Genomic DNA, 24145 nt, shown 5'->3' on the forward strand with positions numbered 1-24145 from the left:
GAGATGCTGGGGGTTCCCAGTGCTCCCCATGCCAGCAGCCTTGGGCTACAGCAAACTGGCTGAGCCCTGCATCAGGGTGCACGGTGGCAGCAGTGACAGTGACAATGACAGTGACAGTGGCAGTGACCCACTGGGGATGACCGTGTGGCTGTGCAGAGCTAAGCAGCCAGAGCCAGCACATCCCTGGTGCTGGTCTGATTGGATCTCTCCTGCAGCGCTGTGTTTATTTTGGGACCTGGCTGCCACTCTCCTCCTTCCCTGCGCATCCCCCTGCCCAGCTCCGTGCTGCTGTGCAGTGTAACCCAAGACCCCCAAGCTCAGCACAGCGCTGGGACCTGGGGCTGCAGGCAGCGCTTCTCCTCCCACTGTCCTCAGGCTGAGCTTTTTTGAGTTGCTTTTTGCTTTTTTTATTATTATTATTATTATTTTTCCCTTCCTCTTCAGCTCAAATGGATTTCATCCCATTTGCCCAGAATTAAGCTCCCGCAGATTTTAATTTGCTGACATTTTCTTCATCCTTTGGGTTGTGGATAGCAGGGATAATGCACGTGCGGCGCCGGGTCTTCCCTGCGCACAGATCCCCTGCCCATATGGTTGGTGGCTGTAGTAAAAGTGCACAGTTGTAGTTCTGCTCAGGAATGATGAACAGCAGCAGCGCGGGGGGAAGATGAGCTGCCTCGGGTGAGTAACAATGGACCTTTCCTGGGATCCTAGGGGGCTGGGAGGGGAACGGCTGGAAAGCTGCTTAATTCCGGGATCTAGCACTGCAAAAAGGAGATATGTGAAGAGTTAATTAACTCTTAGCAGCTGTAGTGCATCGGAGCTGCTAATGCCAGAGGCTCTGTGGGGTGGGGGAGAGGGAGATCTCTCCTCACTTTGTGCCCCTCTGTCACCTGCAGGCACCAGAGCCCAGCTGTGACCCAGGGGTTCATTCTTCTTCTTGTGTCTGCCCCACGTGAGATGCTGGGGGCAGCTGTGGGTCCTGGGGTTCAGCTCTTCTTCCTGGAATGTTCCCAGTCCAGGCAGAGCTGTGATTCAGGCAGGGAATTGCTCCGAATCTGCTCCATGCACCTTGCAGTGCCGGGGTTGTTGACTCAGAGCCAAGTGATGCAGACAGGATCCTCGCTGCATTTCAGAGGTTAGGAGCTTGCCGACACCATGTTCCCCTTGCTGTCTGCTGTGCCCTCACACCGGCAGTGTTTCAGTGTCCATGTCAGTGTTGTTTCAGCTCACAGCGGTGGCACTGAGGTTTGAAACGTGTTTCAAACAGATGGATGACAGAACCGTGGAGCGATGAGCACAAATCTCCACTCCCCTCATTGACCTTCAGTGTCCTAAAAGTTGTGCGTGCCACTCTAGCTCCGATGCCCTGAGTACAGGCACTGTCCCATTAACCTGGATGCAATCAGCAGGATGTGCCCTTGTGTTGGTGTGCACCCCAGGTGCAGGAATCTGTTGGGTTGCTCAGGATGCTGTGTGCTGTGGGGCTCCTGTAAGTCCTTCTGTTGTGCTTTGCTTCAAGAAGAGCACAGTGATGCAGTTTGTTCCTTCCCAGCCCCTGCTGGGGAGCACCAGGCAGCCCCAGTGTCTCGGTGCTGCAGTTCTGCCTGCAGTCCCTTTGATCCTCAACACAGACAACGTTGCTGCCCGCTGGGAGTTCTCTCCCATCTATTTGTCCCAACTTGTTATTCACGGCAATAACATCACTCGGCATCTCCCCGTATTAAAATGCTGCAGCCATCTGTGGCCACCTCTGGATGAGAAATGTCATTTTATCCATCAGGGTTTTTACAGGACACACTGTACCGCTGCCATGTCTGCCCCCTTCTCGTGATTGCACACCCCCACAGATAGCTCTTGCTCTGGTTGGGGCTGGGGCACCAGTAGTGCAAGGTGCAGCAGTTATGTGCTGTGGTGCAGGGCAGAACTGCCACATAGTTGGGCAGCAGAAGGTGACTGAAGGAGAGGAGGTGGCTCTGGGCTTCTTCCATTTAGAAAAATCCCTAATCTGATAGCTGGACATGCGTCCTATGGCCCAAACAGGAGTTAGGGAGAAAATGTGCCGCCAGTAGGGCACCGGCTGGGAGCAGAGTTCTGTTGGTTGCAGTCAGGTTCAAATGGCCCAAAAGGTCGTGGTGCAAAAATCTCCTGTAAAGGGACTGATTGGGTTTGACAAATCAAGCTGCTGCTGTAACACATTGCCTGCATTGCGATGTGCAACTTCAATTTAGTAAAGCAGTTCTGTGGCCTGAGGTGTGGCTGGGATCTTAAACAGATCACGGGAAATGGTTTGTGCTGGTGTTCCTACACTGAAGTACACAGCAGTCAGCAGCAGTGCCTGGGGTGGGAGCCGGCTGGGAGGGGCTGTGTGTCTCTGTGGTGGGGAAGGGCCCCATTCCCTCTAATGAGCTCTGTGGGCACATCTGTGGAACATCTGCGGCCCAGTGAGCGATTATTGACTGTTGGCTGCGGGGCTGGAGAGACAGCCCTGTGTGTACAGAAAATCCATGGTGGGAATGCACCGCTCTGTGCTCGGGGGCAGCCGTGGCCATCCCCCAGCTCTGTGTGTGCTGCAGGGTGCAGAGTGACCCGGCTGTCCTGGTGTCACAGCACTGAGCACTATGGAGGTTCTGGGAGAGAGATGCAGGCAGGGAGAAGTAGGTGAGCTCTGAGATCTGTGCTATGCTGTAACTCCTGTTGGATGAGTGAAGTTTGCTCTCGGGGCAAAGGTGTTCTCTGGCCCAGGAGCCATCTGTGTGGCACAGTTTAGACATAACCCCAATGTTGCTCGGTGTTTTCATCCACCCTGGGAGATGCTTTTTGCACTAGGGATGCAATCAAGGTCTGCTCTTTGATGGCTGTTTTGAGGCAAAGCCATACATTTTTCATTTTTTCTTCTTTGCTGCCTGAAGATTCTCTAGTTTCTGCAGCTCCAAAAGCCTCACATCCTCCGTATCAAACGCTGTGTTTAAAGGCGGTGGCATTTGAAATAGAGGGTTTTATCTCCTATCCTTGCTGCTGAGCGTGGCTGTGGCACCCCAGGGGGAAGCAGTGCTCCACAGTGCTTTACATCTGCAGGAGAGCGGAGGTTCGGGTCCTGGTGCTGCTGCTGGGCCCCATGGCTGCAGGGATGGACCCAGTGGGTGCAGTGAACGAGCAGCGCTGAACCCGCGCAATCGCTGCTTTAAGGTTTCTCACTCATTACGGCGGCATGTAATTTAAACAGAAGCACTTTAGAAGTCAACTAATTAGCACCAGAGAGGCATCCCTCCGGAGTTCGGCGCGGAGCCGTGCCCTCCTTTCTGCACAGCGTCCTTCCCGGAGAGATCCAGCTGGAAATCACACAGACCGCAGGGTTAGGGAAAGCAAAAAGGCTTCAGAGACGAGTTTTGGGGCAGTGCTGGCACTGGGAAGAAGGCAGAGTGAAAGCAGCATTGGGCACAGCGTGGGGTGAGGAGAAGGCACAGGGCTGTGCCCATCTGTCCCCTCTCAGCGTGCACGGCGGGTGCCAGGGCAGTGCCCACTGGCACTGTGCAGGGCTGGAGCCGGCGTCGTGGGCGTGAGCCGGGGCTGAGCCTCAGCTGCATGAGGAGCTGAAACGTCTCCTTTTGTTCCTGCTGCACCTTGGACAAATGGGGAAGGACCGGAGCTTCTCTCGGCATTTTCGGTATGTCTGCACTCTGTGCTGTGCCTGAGGGTGGGTGCACCGTGTCCTGCGGTGTCCCCGTGATGCATGGCCATGCGAGAGGACCCCGCTGCCAGGGGAGCGAGGAGCTGGGGATGATGGGGTGAAGCTCAAAGGAACAGTGGGGCTGGGAAGTGTACGCTGGGGTCTGTTTTGGTTCTGTGCACACAGCACAAAGATGGGATGGAGTGCTGTGGGGTGCAGAGCTTGTGGCTGGGTGCTGTAATCAGATGGTGCCTGTGGTGAGGGCATGGAGCCGTGTGTGCTGCGGAGCGTGGCACAGGGCTCAGCACCCACCACAGCTCCTGGGAGGCACTGCCTGGGTCGTGGGGTGGGTGCTGGGCTGTGGGGCAGGAGGGAGTCCCTCACAGGTGCAGTGGGAATATCAATTGGGAAATAAGCTGAAAATGAACTCTCGTGGGTTTTAAAGAATGAAACGGACAAAGGCTGAGCTGTGCCAAGCATGCTGTGCCCAAGTGAGCATCAGAGCAGCTGGGGACAGCAGGGCAGGCTCTGCCGGCCGCATTTCCTGGCCCTGCGGGAGCACACGGACCTTGGGGACATCTCCTGGCCTGGAAAATGCCCTCAATTTATATTGATTCAGACTTAGTTCTGATGAAGGTGTCCTGGTATGATAGAGAAGGGCTGGCAGTGCTCTGCAGGGCTGGGTGCTGACAGAGTCACCGTGCCCGGGGCTGGGGACACCTCACCCATCTGCACTCCAACAGGGAATGCAGACAGTGCTGACACAGAGCACAGGAGGAAGAGGAAAGGGAGGAAGGCAGGAGGTCAGTGCTGGTGTTGCCTCAGCCACCAGCACCCATGTGCTGCCTGGATGGTGGGACACTTGTAAAGGACAGATCTGAGCATTCACCACATTACATGCCATTGAAGTTCTAAAACACCTCCCTGCAGGGCTCTGAGCAGTGCTGTGCCCATCCCAAGGATGCTCTGCAAAGGGGTTTGGAAGAGGAAAATCTTCTGTGCACTTTAATAGGATTATTATTACTATCATTAAGCTCCTCTTCCTGATAGCACCAAGTTTCACTGCTAGCTCTGAGTAAGTCCACCCAGACTCTGGAACTGCTTTGAGCTTGCAGTGCGTTGCTGCTCCACTCTCCTTTCTGTCAGTCTGCAGGAGAAGGAACCACCCCAGCAAAGTGGGGCAGCCCTAGAGGAAGCTGTGGGACCGATCTCATTCGCCCAGCTGAAATGAGAGTAGAGCAGCTCTGCCCCAGCCACTGCCGCCTGCCTGCAGCTGGGGAGCTGCTTATTAGAAGCACTGTGCTCATTTCTCACTGCATTTCTCATTGTTGCCTCATCACAAATTGGCTGTGAATTGTGCCAGTGTGTTCACTAGTTTTAAATTATCACCTGACACTACGTGTGAACATCTGTCGGCCTCGGGACCAGGTGAACTCTGCCTGCTCTGGCCCAGCAGGAGGGCACGGGCTTTGCCATTGGGCTCAGCCTTTCCCTGGGCTCAAACAGCCTTGTCCTGGTCTCAGAGGTTTGGGTCCACTCTCCTCCTCCAGCTCCAATCCGGCTTTCAGATTCTTTTGGAGGAGGTACCCCAGTGATGGATACCTCCCAGCACCCTCAGCTCCAATCACTGCATTCTGCTGTGGGTCAATGCCATCCCATAAAATGCAGTCCTGAGGTGCAGGGTGGTGACTTCACATCCCTGCTCTGTGCTAATGTAGAGAGCATGTCTATGGGACGAGGTGCATGCAGTAAGGAGTGGTGCCAGCGGTGCTGTGTACGGAGCGGGCACAGCTGAGGCAGTGAGATGCAGTTTGGGTGCAATGATGGGAGTTGCTATAGAAACATCAGGAGATAACAGCTCCTCCGGAAGCCCCTAAATGTGCAAATGGAAAAGGTGGGAGGAGATGGATGGGGTGTCAGTGTTTCACAGTTGTGATGGGGAAAGGAAAAAAGAGAGGAAGAAAAAGCATCTCTGTGCATTGCAGCACGGGAGGTGTGCGACACCCCAGACAAGTGCTGTGGGGATGAGCAGAGCAGACATGGGCAGGGAGGGCCATGTGGGGACACTGAGCACCTCACTGGGGTCCTGCAGTGTTCATGGGTCTGCCAGGGTACTTGGGAGCAGCCTGTAACAGGGACAAAGGCAGAGAGAGGTCTTCTCCACAGAGCTGGCTGCTAGGCCGTAGTTGGGTGAAAAACAACTCATGCAAGGTTTCAGCTGCGCCTTGCCATTGGCCCACCAGGACTAGTAGCTGATAGGATCTGGGATGGGGCATCAAGGAGGAATGGAGCTGTTGCAATTGGTCTCTGCATAACGTGGTGCTGCAGAGGGCTCTGACCTCCTCACCACATGGAGCTGTGCATGGGACAGGGCAGGAGATGCAGCCAGCATCCACGGTGTCCCCATGTCTCTGTATCCTCACCATCCCATGTTCCTGGTGTTCATAGGTAGTGCTGAGGCTGAGAGCACACAAGGGCTTGGAGTTCTCTTTTTCTGGGCATTACTGGATGCAGAGCTCTGTGCCATGACCCCCTCAGTCCCATCCTCACTCTGCTCTCCTTGTCCCTTTTCCAGGATTTTCATCCCCAAGAAACACCGTCAGCGCTTCGATGAGGTGGTGTCACAGAGCCTGATCAGCAAGCTGTGCCGCTCCAAGAGTGAGCAGCACAGCAACCGCCTGCGGCGCAGCCGGAGTGAGGACCACCAGGAGCGGCTGCTCGTGTCCACCCGTGCCAGCTCTGTGCCCCGCAGCCACGAGGAGCTCAGCAAAAGCCTGAGGAAAACCACCTCGCTTATCACCAGCAATGTGGCCTCAGGGGCTGCCCGCAGGTAATACGGCTCCTGGGTGCTGCCTGGGTGGGTTTGGTGTGGGTGGCAGCATGGGGGAGATGCTGGAAATGGGGATATCTTCTGTGCACGGGATGGTTGAAATCCTCCTGGGATGAGCACAGACCCTTCCTGCTTGAAGGGTGGGCAAGTTTGCACTCCACATCCCAGTTCTAAGTCACCTTTTCTGTCCCCTCGCTGTTGCAAAGCTGTGTGTGGGGGTGGGCTGGCACTCAGAGGCTTGAGGGCAGGTTGCAGGATGCCTGACCACACCAGTTGGGATGTGGGATGCTTGGCCTCTCTGATGGCACGCAGTGCCAAGCACACAGCAGGCTGCGCATGTCCCCCTGCCCTGCCCCAGTGGTGTCTGGGTGCCAGGCAGCAGCAGCAGGAGGAAGGCAGGACACGGCTGAGCAGGGGATTAACCCACTTCCTACTGCCCAGATGGCCAGACCCCTGCAGCTCATAGCACAAAGCTGCCCTGCTGCACTGGCTCTGACTGCTGCTGTGCTCCCAGCTTGTCTCACAGACAAGCAGAGCAGGATGGGGTCTGTCAGGGGGCAGGGGCTGCTCCTGGGGAGGCCCTGTGCCACTGTGGGTGCACCGAGTCATTACCCTGCCTCCATCTGTTGCCCTCAGGGTGTTCGGCCACAGCACACCTCCCCAGGAGGAAGATTTGTTGCTGTGACTTTTCCAAAGTTCAGTTCCAACATCTCTCTCCCTCTCTGCCAGCACAGAACTGGCCCCTGTAGTGGTTTCCTGGTTGTGAATGGTCTCAGTGCTGTCACCTTCCCCAGGAACTTCTCAGTGGGAGGATTTCCTGATGCTCTTTCCAATATTTCCTTGTTGAATTTCATTTTTCTCATCAGACTTTGGGCTCCTTGCCCCCCAGTTTCTCTTACTCCATGTCAAGTATTATAGCCCATACTTCACTTTAAAAACACATTTGATTTGGAGCCCTGGGCTGTGTTTTTATGAATGAAGTAATTAATAGAGCATCGATCAATGCTCACAGGCTCTGTTCTTCTAGCTCCCATCTCCAGCGTCCCCACCTGCCCTGTGCTTCAGTCTTCACATTAATGCACATTCAGCTTTAGCTTGCAAAAGCCGTAACTGGATCTAAAGGTCCCAGCAGACCCCGTCTGCTCAGTGGCCACAGTAGAAGCTGTACTCATCCCAGGGGTCAGCATGGGGTGCCCCTTTGGAAGGCACCAAAGGAACACGGTGAGCAGAGCAGGAGATACCCAGGCAGAGGGGCTCTGGTGGGGCTGGGGAAGGAAACAAGAACCCAACATATGTCGTGTTCTGATGACAGTTTGATTTTCTACCTGCAGGACGGTGCGAGTTTATAAAGGCAACAAAAGCTTTGGCTTCACACTGCGTGGACATGCACCGGTGTGGATCGAGTCTGTTCTGCCAGGTAAGAATCCTGTTGGCCAGCAGGCTCAGACCAACCCATCTATCTATGGCCTGAAACAGAAGTGCTAAGTGTTGCTTGCTAGAAAATAGCAAAGGAGCTTTACAAGGCTGCAGGGTCCCTGACCTGGGGCACAGTGGGCACAGAAGGGATGGGACAGACCCCAGCCTGGGGGCAGCAGCTGCAGCCCCATTTCTTCACTCTGCCTGCAGGGAGTCCGGCTGAGAAGGCTGCACTCAAACCTGGAGACCGAATCCTATTTCTCAATGGCCTGGACATGAGGTGAGTGGCTCCTAGAGGGGGTGGGTGCAGGGGTGTTCATCGCTCACCCTCATAGAATAGGAGCCAGAGACAGGCATCCTTCAGAGCTATCTGCTCTGGGATGTGAGGGATGTCACCCCATATAGACACCTCCAGTAATATTCTTTCATGAAAACTGAATATCAAAGGAGCATTTCAGCCCAGCCTTGCTCATCCTTTTACATCACTAGTGCAGTGGCAGCAGCCTGTATTTCACCAGGCTGGGCTTTCTGCAAAGAAAAGCAAGAGCAAAGGGTTAGGATGGGCTACACGATAAGAGAGAGTGATGAATATTTAAAGGTTAAACATCCGATGCTGCTGCTGGCAGTGCTCAGGATCTCACATTTCAGCTGATCCAGCAAACTGTTGGCTGATGCAGCAGCTCCAGAACTGAGCATACCCACCCAGAGGCTGTTCTCTGAGCCCATGTTGAAACAGCAGTGCCCCGAGTCAACCCGTGCCTTTCCCAGGGATGTATTTCCCATCCACTTTGCATCCTCTCCATGCAGAGTAGGGACAGGCTGAGTCCACCAGCACTGTGGTCTAGATGTGAAGTTCACCTGCTGGGGTTGTGGGTGTACACCCTGACCCATTGCTCACTGCAGGTGCGGTGATGCAGTGTGATCCCCAAACGGCACAGCTGAGATCCAGCAAGAACTGAGGCAGGGAGCTGCAGTAGGGGCACAGTAGGGGCTGTCTGTCTGCAGGGAATGGGGTAACCCTGACCTCTGTGCCTTGCAGGAACTGCTCTCATGACAAAGTGGTATCGATGCTGCAGGGCAGTGGGGCGATGCCCACCTTGGTGGTGGAAGAGGGCATCGTCAACTTCTCCAGCGGTAAGTGTGTTGCGGAGGGGGTGCCCCGAGGGGCAGGAACCCCAAATTTAGGAGTTCCTAAACTCCCTGTGCCCAAGGGGGAGCTGCCAATACCCGTGGGCTCAGGGCACTGAAGGCACTGGATGCTGCTCCCCACTACCTGCAGGGCTGCTTCTCGGCTTTCTGCCGTCAGGCTGTATCCTGGGCTTGGACACTGCCCAGCAGCTCATTGCACTGCGTGATCGTCCTTGACAGCCCTTTCCAGCGTCCTTCACATGCAGTCTGTGCTGTGTACTTGACCGGAGTAATCCAACCCTGTGCATCCATAGTCACTGTGCAGCTATCACGGCTGTGTGTGGATTGTGCTGTGCAGAACTGCTGACATGAATAATTCAGCTTGCTGCTGGGAGTGAGCCGGTGGGAGCGGGCGATGCGTTGTGTCAGTGATTGCAGTGAGGTGCAGGAACATGGTCCTGCAGAACCCACAGCACTGTGTTCCCAGTGCAGGGAGAGGGGCGGTGCGGTACTGTGATGCTGTTGTGTGATGCATAGGGCTGGGAACTGGTGACTGAATTGTCCCTCTGGAGCAGTGAGGGCTCCCCTGGGCCTCACGTTGGCAGCCCTGTGCTACCCACTCGTTTGCACTGCCCTAGAAACAAAAGCAGGAATCTCAGTGCTCATCAGCGCACAGCAGTGGCACTCAAAGCCCCATGAAAGAAGACAAGGCAGGATGGCACAGTGAGCAGCCCTGTGTCAGTACCACTCCTGTCATCATGCTGCTTCCCAGAGACCAAAATCTGTCTTATTTTTCCTGGGGTAACCACCCCTGCACCAGAACACCATGATTTGTGTTTCAGTGGAGCTGAGGTGCCTGTGCTCTGAGCATTCCCGCATCAAAGGGATTTCAGCTGGAGAACAAAGGTGCAGCAGGTGTGAGCAGTCTGGGCTTCAGGCAGGGACTGGGGACACAGGCATTGGCCTGAGAGACCTCGACGAGGCCAAGCAAACCCCCATACCATGCTTGCAGGGAGCTCAGTGCAGGCAGGGCAGTGCAGGACCCCCATATGCAGGTCATGGCTCTGCTCCCCACTTGATTTTCAGGCTCCTGGGGGCACACAGCAGCCCCAGTGTCCTCTTGCCCTGCCCAGGCTATAACCACAGCCAGCCCCTCTGCCTGTTGAATTCTCTTTTCTCTCTGCCTGCGCCTTGCAGACTCTGACTCTGCCGACTCCCCGACCAGCTCCTCTGCGCTCACCTCCCTGCAGTGGGTGGCAGAGATCCTCCCTTCTAGCATCAAGATTCAAGGGAGGACCTTCAACCAGCAGCTGGAGCACCTGCTCACCCCACCTGAGCGCTATACCATCTGCAAAGCGCTGGAGAGCTTCTTCCAACATCGGTAACTTCTTAGCGGTGCCGTTCCCTTAGTGCTGGTAGTGATGGCTGCAGCAGGAACAGTCCTGCAGCAGCACAGCCCTCAGCCTGCAGGCTCAGAGACAGGCTCTGCTGCCTGCTCTCTCCAGCTGTGTGTTTTTCTCAGGGTAAGAGCTGAGCAGGAACCCATCTCTCACCAGGTGTTCTGCCTGCAGACAGGGCAGCACGGTCACCTCCTGCCATACGGTGACCTCATCCCCTGCAGCATAGGCTTTCTCGCTGCCTGGCTGTGCCCATGATGTCTGCAGGTTCTGTTCCACTTCTCTGATCTCACCGGGCTCCATTCCCAACTCCTTGCTCTTCTCAGCATTTCTCAGCAGCAGAACAGCTGCAGAGCCCTCATCCCACAGCTGCACGCATCGTGCCCTGCTGAAACCCAGCCTCAGGATGTGCCATAGCAACCTTGCTCTCTGCCCTTCATCTTCAGCCTTCCGGCAGGGACGTACCACCTCTCAGGGCATTAGAAGACATTCACTGCCCCTTCCCACAGCTGTTCAGCACCTGCTCTGGAGATGCGCTGCTCAGAGCCAGGCAGGTCCTGATGCTTTCAAGCAGCACTTTGTTTCTATACAGACAGATTAGGATCTCAATCCTGTTTTGCAACAAAATGCAACAAACCCTTCTGTATTTAGGTCACTGACAGCGATAAGCTCCCAAGGAGCATTGCTGGGGCTGCACCAACCTGATGTGTCCAGAGTTGCACCCAGAGCTTCAAGTGCTGAATGGAGCTGCTGGAATCCCCCAACACCAGCTGAATGAACCCACTGGGGACCAGCAGTCAGCACACTGCTGTGATAAAGCAGAAGTCATTGCTTAAAGTCCCCCCCGAGACTGCACTGTTCCTGCAGGATTCCCTTCTGCATGGTTGCAGCCTCTGGCACCTGCAGATGGGAAATAAGACCCAACCCAGGGGGTTCTGTGCTTGGAAGCATCTGGATGGGAATCTGAGCACTTGGAGCACACTGAGCTCAGCAACCCTAGACCAAACCATCTCACCTGTAGCTGCCCCAGTCCATTACCTAACAGTGTGCCTTTCCCAGTTGTGATCTGTGCCTGCCCAACGTGACATTTCTGCTGCTTGCAAGTAACAGCACTGCCCAGCAGTGAGCACAGAAGGGAGTCAAGATGGTCCTGCCTTGTCTGGTACCACAGAAAAGGCAAAATACCCACACATAGAGAACAGCTCGGCAGATAAGCACCATCAACATAGAGAACAGCTCGGCAGATAAGCACCATCACCCTTCAGCTCTCCTTGACATCAAGACAGCAGATCTGTTCCTACATACGAAGTCCTAAATACAAAGTTTTCTATATGGAGTTCTTGCTATTGCTTCTATATTAAGTCTGTAATAGTTGCAGTGAGTTTTAACCACTGCTTTCTGCCTGAGTCTATCAGTAGAAAAAACATCCTGACCCAGCTTTGCTCAGCTGAGACCCAGCTCTTAGAGCCCAATCCCTCCGGGACAGCCTTCTTTCCCTGGGTGTTTCACCCTCCTCACCACATCGGGCACTCAGCTCCATTATCCTGGGCAGGCCCTGTACTGCTGTTACCCCACACAGCATAGGACAGAGCCCTCATCCCAGCTGCCCACTGCTGCCTGGTGCTCATCCACCTACCCATCCTTCCATGCTGCCCCATAGACACTCACACAGCCTCCTACAGCAGGCTTTATGCTCTGGCTGCCTGGTGCTGCCAGACCCGGCAGGTTGCTGTCCCTATCAGCCCCACATCCCCACTCCCCCACATCTCTCTAACCAGGATCTGTCCCTTGCCCACAGCTCTGCTTGTAGATGACCTGGGGTGCTTTCACCAATGATGAGGCAGTCCCAGCAGCTGAGCTGCAGGCAGATCGGGAGGTGCAAAGCTGTGTGCTGGGGCTGTGCAGCTCAGGATGCACTCACTGCCCAGCCCTCTCTCTCCCATTTTGCAGGAACATTGACACTCTTATTGTGGATGTGTACCCGGTGCTGGACACACCAGCCAAGCAAGTCATTTGGCAGTTTATCTACCAGCTGCTGACGTACGAAGAGCAGGAGCACTGCCAGCAAAAGATTGCCAGGTTTCTTGGTTACAAATCCTTGGCAGGTGAGAGGAAAGCTCCAGCTCCAGCAGGGATGTGCTCAGGGAGTGCACGCTGCCCAGTGCAGCCAATGCTGTGCTCCAGCTCCTGCTAATAACGAGGGTTTGCTCTGTGAATGTCGGGCTGAAGGTTACTTCTTTTTCTTTTCTGTATAGTTTTGGAAGTGTAATTCCATTGAGAGCAAACATGGCAGCGGTTTGGTTGCAGATGTCACCTGGGAGCAAAGGGTGCCAGAAGCTCTCAGGCTGTGAGGGAGCTCCGAAAGGAACTGGTGCTCAAAGGGCAGCGTTCAGATAACAGGAGAATGAGCAGTGATGGCAGTGGGGACTGTGGGATACCTGCAGTCATGCACAGCACCTGCAGTGAACGCTCAGGACAAAGTCTCACCCCAGTAGTGCTGGCTCGGAGCAGCCATGTGCTGCTGTCACCATCCCTTAGTGCTGCACCAGCACGCAGCTGGGCCTTGCTGGGATTATGGGCTTTGCACTCAGACAACGGAAAGGGGAGGGCAAATTCAGGCTGAAACGTTTTAATCTTTGCATCTGAGCTTCTTAATTGCTTCCAAATTCTTCTACTCTAGGGCATTAGTGTTTTTTTGATATGTTTATTTTAGACTCGGTGACAGTCAAATGGCATGAAAGGGATGTTTGGAGAGAGGCTTTGGGGACAACGTTATTGTTTTAGCACAGCCTTTCCCCTCACAGGGGGCAACAGCAAAGCAGTCCTGTTGCATATACCCCTGCTGTAGGGTAATGGTATTTGCTCATCCACTTTGCACACAGTTACCACTGCTTTGGTGTGTGCAGAATCGTGCCCCAGTGTACCTAACTGCTGTATGTTCCCAAGAACATAGACCCTAAAAATGGAGTTTATAAACTTCTGAAGATCTCGGGGGGAAGTCGATGTGTGTGCAGCTGACAGCTGTGTGCCAGGAGTGCCAGTGTGTGCCCCCAGCCCTGGCAGAGAATGGCACTGAGTCCCCCAGGGCCCATCCCCCTCTGCTGCCTGCTCTCTGGCTCCCACCCTGGCATCAAGGGGCAGTCTGTTAGTGCTGCTTGTTGTTCTGGTTCATGATGTGTGTCCATGTGTGGGAGCTTGCCCAGAGATCCATGAATTTGGGGTGATTCTCCCTCTGGGCTTCTACCAAACTCAGTGGCATTCTCTGATGTCTGTGTCTATCGGTCTGTCTGAACACCAGTCCATGGGACACCTGTCATAGTGATGCTCCAGTATCCCAGCCCTGCTGTGGATCTAAGCCTCTGAGCCATTATACGACCAGAATGATTCTCCCAGGCAGTGTTTCAGCACTGCTCCCACTGCCCTGTGTGCAGGTGGTTATTGCTGCACTGCTCTGGACCAGCTGGACACCAATCCTGCTGAGAAAAGGAACCATTCCAATTCTCCACTCTGCGTTTGCAACCCACTCTGCTTCCTGGCAGCAGCAATGGGGATGGGGAAAGCCATGAGCACAGCTGTTGCTGAAGGGCTGAGGGCAGCCCTGGTACAAGGAGTGGGACATGGGGGGGTCTGGTGGGTCTGTGCATATCTCACCACTGTGTTTTCTGCTGCAGCTGAGCCTGAGGCAGAGGAGCGCTACCGCAGCTCTGTGAGAGGGGCATCCTTGTGCCGGAGCAGCCTCCGGACCAACCACCCTGAGGAAGGGGGGGCTGCAGGTGGGTGTTGTAGGGCTGGGGTCTTGCAGGCTGCACCCAGGTGCTCTGGTCTGTGCTGACATCCTGACCTGGGCACAACTGGTGGGAGGAGATGGAGCCAGCATGGAGCCTTTGGAAATCCATATTTCTGAAAGAGTTAAGCAGTTCCGATCAGAAGCCTCTTGGGCTGATCTTGAACACTGTTTCCAGTCCCCTCTATTGTTCAGAAGTGAAGTGCAGGGGTAAGCTATCCATTGGGTTTGCAGTAACCAAAACCATTCCTCTCCTTCAGCAATGCACACCTCCCCAGTGCTGCTGGTTCCCCCCTCTGGGAGCATAGGCTGCAGCTCCCTGTGAGCTGTGTCAGACAGCACCGAGTTCATAGGCAGAACAGCATCTGTGAAACCACTGTGAGAAAAGCAGATTGTAATGGCACTCATTTTATAGACTGAGCACACGGATGTCCATGGGTCAGGGCTGTGGGGGGACATGTACAGGATGGGCTGCTGACAGCTCTGTTTCCCAACAGGTCAAAGTGACACCGTGGAGGTCCCGGTTCGGCTGATCCCTGGAGAAAGGCAGGCTGGTGATGGCACGTCACTGCCAGAGACACCCAACCCCAAAATGGTGCGGCCACAACCTGCGGGCAGCACTGCCCTGGAGTGTGGGATCTCTGCTCTCACAGGGAGCATCACTAGGTCCCTTCCATGTAAACACTGGAAAGCAGTTAGAAGGAAGAGCAGGAGGGATGTGTCGGCATGGCAGCACTGCTGTCTGTGCCTGGCAGCATCCCTGCCACAGGGCTCTTCTCTGGGAGGTCAGCTTGAATAGCATGGGGTTCTTTTGCAGTCCTGTGAGTGGGAGGCTGCTGAATGGGGGAGCTCCAGGAAAGACAAAGAAGCGTCAGGACTGGATGGTGCAGTCCTCTAAAGAGTGAAAGATGGGGGTGGTTGGATCCATGGTGTGTCACAAGCCAGGTCTCGATTCCAGCAGCTCTTTGCCCTTTTTCCCCCAGATGTCAGCTGTCTATGCAGAACTGGAGAACCGCCTGCTGGGCAGCTTCGCCAGCAAGGTGGGCAATGCTGCCCTGCACCACGCATCACCCCCAGCCCCCGACCCGGCGCATGCTGCAGGTAGCACCCGATTTCCCTCGGCTCCAGAGAGAGGCAGACGCGGGGGGGTCTCCATCAGCAGCAGGAACCGCCCGGCAGCGCCCTGTCCCGTAGGTGCCCGCAGATCAGGTGTTCCTGTCTCGTGGCCAAGCGACCCACTGGCCGCCCAGCAGTGCTACTACCGCCTGCAAAGCAGCCTACAGTCACCGAGCAGCACTGAATCCAATCCCTACGTCAGCCTGGACAGCAGCCCGGCTCCATCCCCCCAGCACCGGCCCTACCAGCTCAGCCCGCTGTCACGGCGCAAGAAGCTCTTCACCTTCTCCAGGCCGCCACGTAGCCGTGACACCGACCGCTTCCTGGATGCGCTCAGCGAGCAGCTGGGACACCGTGTCACCATCGTGGATGATTTTCTCACCCCTGAGAATGATTACGAGGAGGTGAGATTGGTGCTGGGAATGCCACATCAGCCTTTTCCCATGGGGGCTCAAAGCATCCCACCATGGCTGAAGGGAGCATCCTTCATTCGCTCCCCTCTTCCCCCCAGATGAGTTTCCACGACGACCAGGGCAGCTATGTCACCAACGATGTCAGCAGCAGCGAGTACATCAGCAGCAGTGACGAGGGCAGCTCCCTCACCTACTCCACGCTGTCAGACCACATCCCCCCACCTCCGCTCAGCCCCCCACCACCACCACCCCCGCTGCAGTTCCATGACCCCCAACCTGTCCCTGCCAAGGCTGAGGCCCCAAAGGCCAGCACCTCGCCTGCCCCCAAGCCCCTGGTGGGCCACCTGCACCCTGTTCCACCTCCACCGCCACCTCCGCCACCCCCACCTGTGCCCTGTGCTCCCCCTCTGCACCGGGGGCTGCTGCACCGCCGGAGTGAGACCAACCACATGAGTGTCAAGAGGCTGCGGTGGGAGCAGGTGGAGAACTCGGAGGGGACCATCTGGGGACAGGTATGGCCTGGGGGATGCAAGGGGTTCACATGGGAACCAACTGCAAGTGTGGTTCACAGCATTGATGGGGAGAGCATGGAGAGCACATGGGGGCAAAGAAGGGGCAAGGCGTGAGGCTCAGTGCTATAATTCTTTGGCACCATGGACCTGAGGCAGTGAAGGGCTCTGGGGGTGGATTCAGTGCCCTGCAGGGAGATGCAGGCCTTGGGAGCTCAACCTCCAGCGCTGATGGGGCTCAGCTTCCACCCACAATGTTAGTTGGATGGCAGCTCCCAAGCAGCTGAATGGGGAGCTGTGGGATTGCCCTCCCATCCTGCATCCCAGCAGGCACGTCCCTCTGTCCTACACCATGGAGAACGAAATGTTTCTTCCTGTGACTTTTTGGATGCAAACAATTCCAAACATCTCTGGAATTCTCACTATGTTCTTATTGAAGCAGCTGTGCTCCCCGCAGCAGGAGGACAGCAGCACTGCTCTGTGGGGCTTCAGTGTAGGACAGGAGTAAAACAGACCCATGGGGCAAGGAGGCAATGATGGAGGGAAACATGTCCCCCTCTCTTATCTAAAGAGAATGTGAGACAGGCTCAGCACTGAGTGTAGAAGCACCTCCATAGGCGGTGAATGACTCACCAGCTTTCTGCAGGGCACTGCTAGTGTTTTAAGTGTCCCTTATAAGAACAGTGCCATCAGTGTGGGGTTACCTGGGGACGCAGAGCTCTGGGTGGTGGTGGTGAGGGGGCACAGTGCCTACCTGTCTGCAGAGCAGGTTCCCACGTGCTCCTCCTCCTTTTGCAGCTCGGGGAGGACTCGGACTATGACAAGCTGAGTGACATGGTCAAATACCTCGACCTGGAGCTTCATTTCGGGACGCAGAAGCCAACCAGTAAGTGATGAAGTCCCTGGGCAGGTCCTGGGATCAGCCTGAGAGGGGCACAGTGCTCCATGGTCACCAGCCATCGCCCGACTCCAGCACCTGGCAGACAGCACCATTCACACACAGGGTGCTGGAGTGCTGGCACTGCAGACTATTAAGGTGAAGACGGTTTCGCTGTCTCCCTTAATTCTCTTTGCTGCTGTTATCTGTTTTCTCTCTGCATTTCCACCAGCCTGGGCAGCAGAGCTCGGCCGTGCGGTTCTGCTCTCTGCTCCCATGCTCAGTCAGCTCCACGCGGTGCTGTGTGCCAAAACTGCTCCTCATTGCCACCACGGGCCTGGCTTCCAACCTGCAGCACACGTTGTACCCATCTGTAATGGGCTCTGCTTATTGCGGTCCATGCACGTGTGTTGCCTGCATGCCAGGATGCTCCGAATCGCTGCTCCTCTGCTCCCAGAGCTGAGCCCTCAAACAGCTGTGAACGCATTTCTCTGCCCACAGAGGGCACCACGAGTAACATCTTTCTGCATCTGTAATAACACTCAGCAATGGCAGCAGGCGCAGGCAGAGCCAATCTCACACGGGCGAGCTCCGATGGGATGGATAGTGGGAGTGGGATGTTCTCAAGGTCATTTTGGGGGTATTTCTGGGATTTTCTCTGTGTTTCACTTCTCGTTTTACCTTTTTCAGCTCCGAGTCCTCCATTCAGGAGATCTTTGAATCGCAGAATTCAAGGATTCCCGGAGCCATTGCAGTGTGCCAAGCATCAGTCCTCCTATCTCATTCATGGTTTCACTGTTTTCAGCAGTTTTCTTCCCGCTGGAGGCAGCTGAGCCTGTCCTTACCCGTGATTAAATCTCTCAGTTTCTCTTCCAGAGCCAACTTTCATGCCTGAAACATTTAAAAAGAAAGACGTGGTCGAAATTTTGTCCCACAAAAAGGCCTACAACACATGTAAGTAAACATCGTGGTGAATGTACCCCCAAACAGGCCCAGAGATGGGACCGGGGATGTAGAGAGCTGGAAAGGTAAAAGGAGGGAGGCTACATGAGCACCATCCCATGAGCACAAACCCAGCAGAGCTCTCCTGGTCTGAGCTGTCCTTGTCACCCAGCAAAAGGCCCTGCAGAACTGGGCTCAGCCTGGGCAGTGGGTGGAGGTAGGGAAAGACAGGACTGAGATGGGATGTGACTCATTGGCCTGGGAAGAGCTCGCAGGGCTGTGGGCAGGGCTCAGCACCACATCTCGGGTGCTTGCTGTGGGATGGGGGCATGGTGGGGTCTGTGGGATCCTGGCTTTCCTGGTGTGGGGCCGGGAAGGGGCTCAGGGCATGGTGCCCTGCTGTGCTGGGGGTCTGCATGCAAAGCAGCACAACAGTCTGACCAGGGGCTGCAGGAGACAGTGATGTCCCAGGATTCCCTACAGCCTCTGCAGTGCCTTGGGGAGTGGAAAGCCCTCCGTGCTCCGAGCACTGATCTGTGCCACCTTGGGTACATGGCTAAGTCCACACTTCTCAGCCATGCCAAACAACCTGCCTGCCGTGCCACTGACTGCATCTCTCCCTGCAGCCATCCTGATCGCCCACCTGAAGCTCTCACACATGGAACTGCGCCAGATCCTCATGACAATGGAGACGGACCGCCTGGAGCCTTCCCACATCAAGCAGCTCCTGCTGTATGCCCCGGATGGGGAGGAAGTGCAACGATTCCAGAGCTACAAGGAGAACCCTGGCAAGCTGAGCGAGCCCGACCAGTTTGTGCTGCAGGTGCCTGTGGGAGGGAGGTGCTCTTTGCAGCATCCAGGGGTCATCTCACTGAGTGCTGCAGGGAAGGAGAACAGGGCAGAAAGCATGCAGGGCTGCAATGCTTGGGGAGGAGGCTGGGAGGCACCTACTGCAGGGACCCTGTGAGTGGTGCCTGGGAGCTGGCAGCAGCGGATGTCCAATGGCCAAAACATGCCTTATTTTTTTGCTGCACACTAAGGAGTGACTTTGACCAGCTCTGGCTTACTTTCTGTTGACCTGTGGACATTGCCATAACACTCACTTTCCTACAGCATGGTGCCACTTTTAAGTACAAGGAAAAACTTCTTGAACATGACTGTGGTTCAAGGACAGCAGTAATTTCCTCCTCCTTTTGCTCTCAGATGCTGTCAGTACCAGAGTACAAGATCCGACTACGCAGCCTTCACTTTAAGACCACTCTGCAGGAGAAGACGGAGGAGATCAAAGCGAGCTATGAATGTATTTGCAAGGCCTCTCTGGAGCTGAAAAGCAGCAAGAAGCTGGCAAAGATCCTGGAGGTCAGAAGCAGCCCTGCTGTGGGTAGCAGCCCATGGGGATCCCAGGGCCAGGGGCTGGCAGCTGTGCTTTGCCATGCTCAGATGAGCTCAGTGAGCTGCCCCAAATGATGGTGAACTCCCTCAGCTTTGCTTTAAAAAAGATAAGTCAGGTGGGGTGAATGAGGACACAGTGTGACAAAATGCATTTCCAGATGAGAGATGAATTGCCATGAGGGCTCCTGGCCAGTGACCCCCAGCACCTCAGCGAACTGCTGGGGAGGAGATGCTGGTTGCATGTTAACAACAAGGAAGCAGGAATCCAGAGCCTCAGGCTGGGCTCCAGGTGCTCTGAGGTCCTGGCTGGAGACTGTGCAGTGCCTCAGTGCTGCAAAGCCACAGTGTGAGGAGTCAGGGCCTTAGGGAGGGGGAAGAGCTCTGCTGGATTGCTGCTTTCTCTTTAAAGACCCTCTTAAAGATCCACACATAACATCTGCAAAAGGTTTTTGGGAGGGGAAGCATTTGCTGGGCAGCAGGACAGTCCTTACTCTGCAGACAGGGAGAGCTCAGCAGTCTCCAGAATTAGCTTTGGTCCTGCAAGGGGTGCTGCTGAGAGAGAAAAATCCCACTGTGTTGAAAGTGGCAAAAGCACCAATCCAGGCCAGGCCCAAATGCTGCAGGGAGGGAAGGCGCTCCTGGACAGTGCTAAAGTAAGCTGCATTCATGGTACATCCTTCTGACCCAAAAGCAGGTACCAAGGGAGATGGGCACCAAAGGAGATGGGCACCAAAGGAGATGGGCAGTGCCTGTGCTGCTCCGTCACTGTGGTTTCTCTTTGCAGTTTGTGCTGGCCATGGGAAACTACCTGAACAATGGGCAGCCCAAGACCAGCAAAACGACAGGCTTCAAAATCAACTTCCTCACAGAGGTAAGAACACAGAGCTCACTTCTCCTCGTGCAGGAGGCAGCACTGCCAGCAGCAGTGCAGTGAGAGAGGAGCCTCTGTGCAGCCAGAGATGCTGGGTTCTTCCCAGACCTGCTCTGCATAGGGCCTCCTTCCTTCCTTTGCTTTGCTGCAGCTGAACACAACCAAGACCGTTGATGGGAAATCCACCTTCCTGCACATCCTTGCCAAATCTCTCAGCCAACATTTCCCAGAGCTCTTGGGCTTTGCCAAGGATCTTCCCACAGTGCCCCTCGCTGCCAAAGGTAATGGAACATCAGCACATGTAGGAGCACTTATACAGCCTCATGGTTCATTGTAAGTGTAGGGGAGAGGTGCATGGTTGGGTATAGGACTGGCCATGAGCTGCTCACTATTGGCACAAGCCAGGAGGAATGGTGCTGAGTGAGAGAAGAAGGATGCAAAAGCACGAGCTTAGCAGCAGAGAGGTCCCTGCTGACCCACGCTGATGACTGCTGGCTGCAGTGTGCTGTGTATGCTGCAGGTTCACAGTCCAACCATGGGTACTGCCTGGGCTGAGGATCACAGGGCTCAGTTAGCTGCCATAAAGATCACAAAGATCTTAGGTTCACCCTCTGCATTCTGACATGTGGGATGGCTGCAGGCAACCGTGGAGATCCTCCTGGCAGCCCATCCCCTCCTGGGTGCTGAGCAAATTCCCCTGGGAACTGGTGCTGCAGGGGATAAATAAAGATAACTCAGGCCCAGAGGTGTAAGGTTTCCCTAAATGAAGGTCTGTACAGGCAGCTTTCCCAGCTGGATTTTGCATGTGGCCCTGCAGCTGTTTAAACCCCGCAGACAGGACAGGGCAGAGGGAGATGTGCAGTGCCTGTGTTGGCAGCAGGAGGCAGCCAGAGCTGGGGATCATTGCCCACTCCTCTTCTCCTGCAGTGAACCAGAGGACGCTGACAGCCGACCTGAAGGATCTTCACACCACCGTCAGTGACATCCAGATGGCCTGCCACAGCATGCCAGCCACTGCTGAGGACCGGTTCGCCATCGTGATGACCGTATCCTTCTGTAAAAGGGGCAAATACCCAGCACAGCTTGCTGCCCTGCAGCAAAACCATTCAGTGGTCCCTGTCACCGCCTGGTAGCCATTAGAAGTGGTGATGTCCATGCCAGGCCCCACTCTGGATGTTTTCCTTTACGCCATCCCTCCCAGTCCTTCCTGGAGAGCGCTCAGCCTGCCATGCGCTCGCTGGATGACCTGCAGCACAGGGCCATGGAAGAGTTCAGCAAGGTGCTGTCCTTCTTTGGGGAAGACTCCAAAATGACAACTTCAGAAGCTTTCTTCGGCATTTTTGCAGAATTCATGAGCAAGTTTGAGGTGAGTTGTATTTCTCAAAGGCGGTCAGCAAAGGGTTTCCTTGCTGCTGCAGCAACAAACAGCAAGCAGCAAAACAGCCATTTTTCCAACACCCAATGAGCTTGAGGATGGTGCCCGAGGCAGGGGAGGGACATACTGCAGGGTGATCCCCACCTCACCTGATTCTTTGCTATTTGCTCTCTCCCCACAGCGGGCACTCATGGATGTGCAGGTTGGGGACAACCAGCGCAGCCCCAGGATGACATCCCCCCTTGCCTGGTGACAACACAAGGTGCAACGATTCATTGCCAATGAAGTGCAATTCGCTCCTGTTTAGTTCGGTTGTAAATACGCTGCTGCCACCTGCTACCATCGAGCAGAACCACAGGGGCCGGGGAGGCCTGGATGCTGATTGCACACACAGATGGCTGCAGATGGAGACGGGGCTGAGGCACTGGTGCACAAAGGGAAATGCTGTGTTGGTTTGATGGCATCCTTCCTAGCATCCTTCATTTCCAGAGTACTGCAGAATCAAGGACTGCAGACACAGCTGGGTGAAACCCCACTGCTCTGTGCTCCCATGGCACACAATCCTGGCACCAGTGGTTGCTGGAGCCCTGTCCCTCATCCCCATGGCCATGATCTGTGTGGCTGTGCAAGGTCCCAGCCTCTTATGCAGGATGCAGCCCCAGTGTTCCACTTGCAGGAGCAAAGCCCTGATGCCAGGTGCCTGAGCTGGAAGCACCAGGGATGGGGCACGCTTTGCAGTAATGCTGGGGCAATGGGAAGAAATGAGACCTTGCAGAACCCCAATGGCACAATATGTAGTCCTAAATGAGGATCCAGACTGGTTCTACCCAACCGCCTGGGGGAGCAAGAAAAGTTCCACAGCCCTTCCTGGCCATCAGCTTTACCTAAGGGTTTGTCAATGACTGACAGAAATCCTCCTGATAATCTAATATCATCAGCAATGGACCTATCTGAACTCACCAGGAGCCCGGAATCCCAGAGCATTTTGGTGCCTCCTTGGAAAGCACAAAATCATTGCTAGCTTAAAAACGAATGGGAGCCCTCTGATGCCATGGTACTGCTCTGAGGGCAGCAGAGAGCAGCAAGAATGCACCCCGTGCCCTCTGGAATCCACTCCCAGGGTTTGGGTCCCTTTGGCATGTGCAATTACTTGAGCAGTCCGTGCAGGCTGTACCGGGGGCCTGAGAAGCATGCACACCCATCCTGCAGCAGAGGCTGATTGTTATAATCAAGTCAATTCTCTGCGAGATGTCCCGGGACAAAGGGCTAGCAGCACCCTACAGCCCATGCACGTGCCTCCAAACCATGCAGCACCTGTGAGCTTTGTGGCACAACACTGCAGCATGTTACCATAGCGAGGCACTGCTTGCTGCACAGCGCAGCCACTGCTGTGCATGTCCCACCCACCCGAGCCCCCCATTTGCCTATAGGTGACTCTCCCCATGCTGATGCCAGAGCGAGAGCTCTTACCGTGCTGTAATACACAATCACCAACCGGTGCATTATTGCATTATTCATGGGAGAACTTATAACCATCAAACCTTCCGTTTTCAATATGTTTTTTTTTTTAACCCCTCTCCCCACATGTTTTCAGATTATACAGCTGTAAGTGCCAGGCAGTTCCCAGCCTTGTGCTGTCAGAGCTCTTCTCTCCCCCAGTGATGGTGCAGTGCAATGCACGCTCATCTCCACTTTACATTGTGGATGTTCTCACTGCATTCAGGTTTGGGTTGTTGTTGTGTCCTTTTTTTTGTTGTTAACATGTATTAAACATTCAAACTGCTGGAGGTTAATATGCAACCGTTGTTAAAAATGTGACCATGCTGTACATAGATTTTGCTATATGTTGTAACCTTCCAGGACAGCTGGAGCCCCGGCCCCACCTTGGTATTTTTATGTGAATATTTTCAAAGACCCAGAACTTCAGAGCTACGGTTCTATCATTTGATAATGGGACTGTTTGTTTTCATGGGTCAGTCCCTACCTGATGCCTATGTGCTGTTCCCAAAATAAAGCTGCTGCCTTCTGCCTCCTGGCTGCACACCTCACTACCTTGACCTGCACTGGGGACGTGCATCATCTGACTCTGCTGTTGTAGGGAAAGCAACTGCAGTCGTGTAGAAGAGTCATTTGTGAGCAGCATTGAGACCAGCACGATGAATATCAGCAGCAAATTCTTGAAATAGTAGGGATTTCTTTTTCCTGCAGCCTTCAGAAGAAAACAGCTGTGTGTGTGTGTGTGTGTGTGTGTGTGTGTGTGAGCCAGTGAATTGTTCCCTTCTGAGAAGGAATTCCTGGCTGCAGCTGAGGTGACGTCCTTGGGGCAATTTATCTCTCTTTATGCCACCAGCAGAGATAGGGGCTGGTCTGCTATCAGATTTCCTAGTTGCAGTTTAGCTTGTTTACAGCAGCCTGCTCCATGGCA

General features: G+C 54.8%; 1 protein-coding gene across 9 annotated transcripts; it reads left to right on the top strand.

The window, feature by feature from the left end:
* Positions 1–299: 299 nt before the first annotated feature.
* GRID2IP (Grid2 interacting protein) lies at positions 300–23752 on the top strand. Of its 9 annotated transcripts, none has more exons than XM_072349547.1 (21): positions 586–681; positions 6246–6500; positions 7832–7917; positions 8127–8196; positions 8956–9050; positions 10242–10425; positions 12392–12546; positions 14113–14214; positions 14723–14820; positions 15209–15326; positions 15420–15745; positions 15853–16266; positions 17062–17149; positions 18017–18094; positions 18709–18905; positions 19286–19441; positions 20259–20345; positions 20497–20626; positions 21273–21391; positions 21547–21711; positions 21902–23752. In XM_072349547.1, exons 1-21 carry the CDS (start codon positions 668–670, stop codon positions 21971–21973), a joined length of 3009 nt encoding a protein of 1002 aa, XP_072205648.1. In that variant the 5' UTR covers positions 586–667; the 3' UTR covers positions 21974–23752. The 9 variants fall into 9 exon arrangements, with proteins under 9 accessions (XP_072205647.1, XP_072205648.1, XP_072205641.1 ...); XM_072349541.1 differs by lacking the exon at positions 586–681 and adding an exon at positions 3494–3667 and having other exon boundaries at positions 15405–15745; positions 18005–18094; XM_072349543.1 differs by lacking the exon at positions 586–681 and adding an exon at positions 3494–3667 and having other exon boundaries at positions 18005–18094.
* The last annotated feature ends 393 nt before the right edge of the window (positions 23753–24145 follow it).

This window comes from Excalfactoria chinensis, chromosome 14, assembly GCF_039878825.1.
Source record: "Excalfactoria chinensis isolate bCotChi1 chromosome 14, bCotChi1.hap2, whole genome shotgun sequence".
Classification (NCBI taxonomy): Eukaryota; Metazoa; Chordata; class Aves; order Galliformes; family Phasianidae; genus Excalfactoria; species Excalfactoria chinensis.

Coding starts and splice junctions, on each gene's coding strand:
- GRID2IP (XM_072349538.1), top strand. CDS start 3,633: ATGGGGAAGGACCGGAGCTTCTCTCGGCATTTTCG. Junction 19,442..20,258: donor AGCTGGCAAAGATCCTGGAG/GTCAGAAGCAGC, acceptor TTCTCTTTGCAG/TTTGTGCTGGCCATGGGAAA. Junction 20,627..21,272: donor AGTGCCCCTCGCTGCCAAAG/GTAATGGAACAT, acceptor CTTCTCCTGCAG/TGAACCAGAGGACGCTGACA.